This window comes from Nematolebias whitei, chromosome 19 (genome assembly GCF_014905685.2).
Source record: "Nematolebias whitei isolate Nwh7 chromosome 19, NemWhi1, whole genome shotgun sequence".
NCBI classification, from domain to species: Eukaryota; Metazoa; Chordata; class Actinopteri; order Cyprinodontiformes; family Rivulidae; genus Nematolebias; species Nematolebias whitei.
In genome coordinates this window covers 13,311,272-13,316,803 of record NC_056516.1, presented here as the reverse complement: position 1 = coordinate 13,316,803, position 5,532 = coordinate 13,311,272, and the positions used below count along the sequence as shown (strand labels likewise).

Below are 5,532 nucleotides of genomic sequence, written 5' to 3'. Positions count from 1 at the left end.
TGTCAGCAAATGACCAATCGGCGACCTCAATTTTTCCCGAAGGTAAACCCCCGTGCCTGCAGAGCTGGTCTGCAGCTCATCAAAGTGTATGCTTGAGTATGAAGTCTCAACCGTCTGCAGACAGTGCGCACATTGTCTGCGCAGCTCACGGAGTACACACAGTATACCCGAGTATGTGGGAGCCTTTAGGGTGCTTGAGAGAAGCAGAGCATGCTCTATTCACACAAGGCGAGCTGTTGGTCAGGCTACTTCTTGTTACTCTCTAAAACAGTTATTGAATGAGGCGTTTACAAATGTAGGTAAACATAGACGTTTAACAACTCATTAAAATACATCAAAATTCACATCTACTTTATACAATATTTTTTGCATTCCGGCATCATTTAGTTTACAAATTAAGCACTGCGCGTGACAAGATCACAATTGTAAATTCGTATTCTCATAGGAAAAAATTGTATTCACAAATGATCATAGTTCTTTGTATTCATAAAGAGTAAAACAAAACTGTGAACTTAGTTTGTATTTGTAAATTTGTGATGTTGTAACTTTTTAAATTGTATCTTTATAAAGGAAACATAGGAACAAATTATATTTATGCACAGCTATTGACTAATATGCACACATTTCTGTCTTTACATACATGTTTATTTTTGACAGTATTCTTACCTCATAACAACTCTAGCTGTTTTAACCAAGTTAACTCTCCTCTATTGTGGATTTTACAATCTCATCCCCTCATCCTCTCAGTGTGTCATGTGACCAAAGCAGATTAAGCCCCAAGCTGCAAGGAAAAATGTCAACTCTGCACACGAGGATTAATGCAAATATGGTTCTATGTGTTTGCTTTTTTAAAATAACTTTTTTTGAGGTCGTCCTGCTTCATTTTCCTCATGCACACATTAAAATACAGGCTTTTTACAACACATCACCCCCCCGACCCCCACCCCCACCCCACTTTCCTCTCATCATGTTTTGTTTATACTTGCATGTAATCTTACATAACAGAGTGTAATCCGAAACATTCATCCACCAGTGCTCCCATTTTATTTCAGTGCTGTCTCCCATCTCTTCCTTTCGTCAGCCATCTTGATCTGATCATTGTCATGTCCTTGTTTGTTCTGTCTTGCCTGGAAAGTTTTTTTAAGCATCTGTCGACATTATTCACATGCAGCAATCTCATCTAAACCCTCCATTTTCTTCCTCCCCCTCTCTTCCAATGGTTTATTTTGAATTCTGTGGAAATATCCATCTGCATGCTATTCTTAATGTTGCATCATCTCTCCTTCAATCCTTCCTGTTGTTTGTGAATATCATACCCATTCTCCCACCCATCCACTTCCATAGAGAGGAGGAATGTGAGGATAGCACAGAGGAGGAGGAGGAGGAGGAGGAGGAGGAAGAGACTCCTGTGACTGAGTCTGACTCGGATGAGGAGGGGGCTAATCAGAGCACCTCCAGGTATTTTAGGACTCGGTGGTGACATAGAAGTGAAATATTTTGTTCCTGTGTTTTTGGTTCTTCGTGTAAACGGAGGAAGCTGATACAGTATGTGTCTTTTGTTGATGTTTTGTGTTACATAAACTGACATGAGGGAAAGAAAGTCCACCGTCTTTTAGGTGCAGGGTTTTATCATTTTATCATCATTGTCCCATCCCATGACCCAGTTTGGTCCAAGCATTAGCTGCTGGACAGATGACCTCACATGTGACTCTCAGATCCTTTGGTCTACAGAAAAGTTCACAGTTGACCCAATGAAGGAGTCAACTGTGAACGTGGTGAAGGGGAAAGATCAAATAATTTTTATTATGTGCTAAAAAGCTTGAAATTGAAAGAGGGTGGACTTTCTTTGTCCCATGATTGTATATTTTGTTTACTCTGTACTTCCTGTTTGTGTTAACTTTATTACTGTGGTATTAATTGTCTCCTAACCAGTGAAAGAAGCATCTTCTCTTTGATCCACCCAGTCTCTTTACATATTCCTCTCGATCCGTCCCTGTTTCTAGCCAAGCTAAACCTCCTACATCCACGGTTCACCGGACAACCCTTCAGTCCGTCACCATCACCTCCAGAAAACTGAATTTAAAAGAAGATGAGCGAAGAAGCCTAGCAGAACCATCCTCTTCAGATACTTCCTCCTTTCCCTCTCCCCCATCCAACAACTCACCCTCTCTCCTGACCACCCTGCTGGCCAGAAAAAGGTCCATCGTCATCGTCCCAGCCACCAAGGAAGTCAGCCCGCCCCTGCGCGGCACCTCCCGCCCGTCCCCTGAACGCCTGCCCTACCTGCCCCACTCGCCCTTCCACCTCTTCTCCTACGACCTCGACGAGGAAGCGCCACCTGCTGCTCAAAGTAAACGCAGCGAGGAGTCGTCCAAAGCTCCATCTCCAAGGTCAGACGGAGCGACGCTCCTGTCTTCAACAGGATTATCTTCTCACCTGCACTTTTCCACTTCTTCTGTTTCGGGCGTTTGTTCACAGCCCCAGCTGGGATTTCTTTTCTGCACAGCTTCACTTGTTCGTCACCTTCTTTTCGCACAGTTCTCTTCACGTTTTTTTCCACTTGGCAGCTTCACATCTTGACTTTTTGTCACTTTCACATCTTCACACGTCTGTTTTTAGTTCTTCTGCTGAGTTGACAGTCGCACGTGTTTGTCATCACTCCACATTGATTTATCAATCTGCTCTTTTCAAAAGCAGCAGCGATGTCTTCTTAACCTCTCAATCTCTAAAGCTTTGTAGTTTCTCATTCCTTCTTAGTTTCGTGTAAAACCTTTTTTTTTTCTTCATTTCATGTTTATTTTCATTTTCAAGATGTTTTTTTTTAAATGTAACTGGGTGACCTCTGTAATTTCTCATGCCATTGTTAGTTACATGATCACCCACCTTTCTTGTCAGCAGGTGATAACTTGCCTCGATATTTGCCTCTATATGTGCTTGTGTCTGTTAGCAAAATATCTTATGAACAACTTGATGGATTTTAAGGAAAACTCTCAGAAAGTTATAATCTACAACGGATTAATTTTTTGAAGTCACCTTGATCCAACATTTTTAGTCATATTTTTCTGTCATTTTAAAAACAGAGCTAAAATTGGGTGTGGTAGTAGCTGATAGTCTTTCCCAACACATACTTCATGCACTAAGAGATTGCACAAGATTTTTCAGTTTTGCATAAGATTATATGTAAAGCGAGTTTCAAGGTTCAATAAAAACACTACAACTCACTAGGAACTACAATTTTTAACACAAGAAGTTTAATACTTTGACTCATTTAGACAATATGCATTTCTTCAGGAAATCCTGTCTTTACTTCCTTCTCACACTTTAGTTAGTGAGTAAAAATGCACATTTTTGCACATCCTTTAAAATACAAATAAAACATCACCAGTTCTATATTTTAGAAGTACTAAAGCTTTAAAACAGACATCAGAAGATGAACTGGCTAAAGAAAAGACTTTTAGAAGATTTGTAAAAGATTCAGAACAGCTATGTCTGAGGACAAACATATTTTCTGGAGTTTTCCTGCAACCTGATAGTAAAAACACGTCAGTGGTTCTTAATTAGGATCCCAGAGTGTTGCACCAACAGCATTAAGTAATGTAAGAAGATGACTCTGGGGTCATGCTTTACATTTTGCGCTGTTAGTCAGTGTTGTGTGACCGGTGGTCCTCTCATGTCTAACCGACCTTTTTTCCTTCAGGAATGGAGGTCTGACGTCCTACTCCTCTCTCAGCACCCCGAGCACCCCCACAAGCTCAAGGTGAGAGGACGGTGCCTCAACATTTACTTCCACGTACTGTACCTGCTTTGGAACGGGCTCTGAAACACATGACTGCTGTCCAAATACTGTTAATAAATATAAACTGGGCCTTGAGTCAACAGACATCAGAATCTGAATCAGCTTTACTGCCATTGCACTGAAGCACAACGAAATTACATTCCAGTACAGCCCGTCCATGTAAAACACAAACAAACAGACATGGGTAGACGGAGGTGTCTGAGGCTGCGGCCTCGTGGGAGGCGCTGCCATTTTTGTTTAGATAAGGAAAAGAGAAACATGAGGGAAGAGGAGATGTTAAAAAAAAAAAAAAAACATATTTCACACTGTGTCCTACATGCAACACAGTGTGAAAGTTGCAAAAATAAAAAATTAAAAAAAACCTCAGCACTGGAACAGCAACATACTGATGACATCATGATACATATATGCATGAGGAAGGCCGATGAAAGCGGTGAGTTTGTCCGTGGACACTGCCAGGTAGATAAGAGATGGAGCAGTGTCAATCAGCCAGCTCAGCTCCGACACTGGTCCACTGATGTCCTCTTGAAGGGAGCAGGTAGGGGAGTGGGGAGCAGAGCATCTTGTTCACATAACATCCAGGAAAGTTTGAGATAGTTGGCCAATTCAAGGCCGACACGGGGGAGCCAGTTTCAGATAACAACAATTATTTTGGGTCAGGCCGACTCTGCTTGATTTCCGCCTGCCTTATAGTTCTACTGCTAGGTCTCAATGGCCACTTCAATCAGCCAAATTATGTGGTCAGCACTGCCGGGCTAAGCTAGTAGCTTCTCCAAGATTGATTCCTTCCCACCAGCGAGTTTCAGGAACCGCAAGTGGCCTGTGATTCTCAGAAATCATGTCCAGCTTACAGCTCAGCTCACACAGCATCTGAGTCTGAGTGCTCACCGCACGGCACATCCCTTCACACAAGCCGGGCAGTCCAGAACAGCTGCCAACGTTTTCCATATTTGTCGATATTCCAGGTAACTGCCAACTCCAAAAAGCAAAAATCCTGTTACTATAAATCCAATTATGTACACGTCTTCTACATCCTCAACGGATAATATGGACAGGCACACGATCTTCCATTGCCCCCAGGAATCCATTGTGTGTCCAGCTGCAATTGTCTCGTCAGGGCAAGAGGGCTCTCCTTCACCCTGTCTTCTCATCGAGAAAATGTGATCAGTTGTGTTGAGAGACCAGCTGACCAGATCCATAATTTACAATTCAGAAGATATACTGTATAAAGAGAGGCTCCGATAGAGTTCACAGGACAAAGAGCAGAAGCAGGAGCAGGAGGGAAAAGCATCTGCCTTTGTCTAGAGCAAGCATGAAAAAACCATCAACCGTATGGTTTCTGAGTTACAAAACTTATTTTATTTTCTACTTACGGTTACTGAAATGTAAATTATTGTCCCCCTTTGCAGAACAAAGGGGAAATTGGACATTCCCTGCCTTCATCCGTGAATGTTGTGAGCATAACCTGAAAAAATAAGGGAGACACCGACTTCCATTTTGGGGTTTGGCTACAGTTAGATGCAAGAAAGGCTTTTTTTTTTTATTGGGTTACCACATCATAATCCTAGATGTCTGCTGCTATATATCCATATATGTTTCCCTTGTGAACGGAATAACTTGGAAAAATAGGCAGCGTCCTAACTTCCATTTTGATGCGTAGCTGCATATAGGCATAAGAAAGGTCACTATGGAAAACTGGGATGTGGGTAAAGATAATGGACAGATGAATGGATGGG

At 42.0% G+C, this 5,532-nt stretch overlaps 1 protein-coding gene across 1 annotated transcript in view; it reads left to right on the top strand.

Moving 5' to 3' along the window:
- The window catches only part of fhod3a (formin homology 2 domain containing 3a), a 97,872-nt gene that overhangs the window by 64,956 nt on the left and 27,384 nt on the right, over positions 1–5,532 (top strand). Inside the window, exons 12-14 of the mRNA XM_037693403.1 lie at positions 1,345–1,458; positions 2,004–2,390; positions 3,698–3,757. Coding sequence (XP_037549331.1) covers positions 1,345–1,458; positions 2,004–2,390; positions 3,698–3,757 — 561 coding nt within the window. The remainder of the gene's footprint in view (positions 1–1,344; positions 1,459–2,003; positions 2,391–3,697; positions 3,758–5,532) is intronic.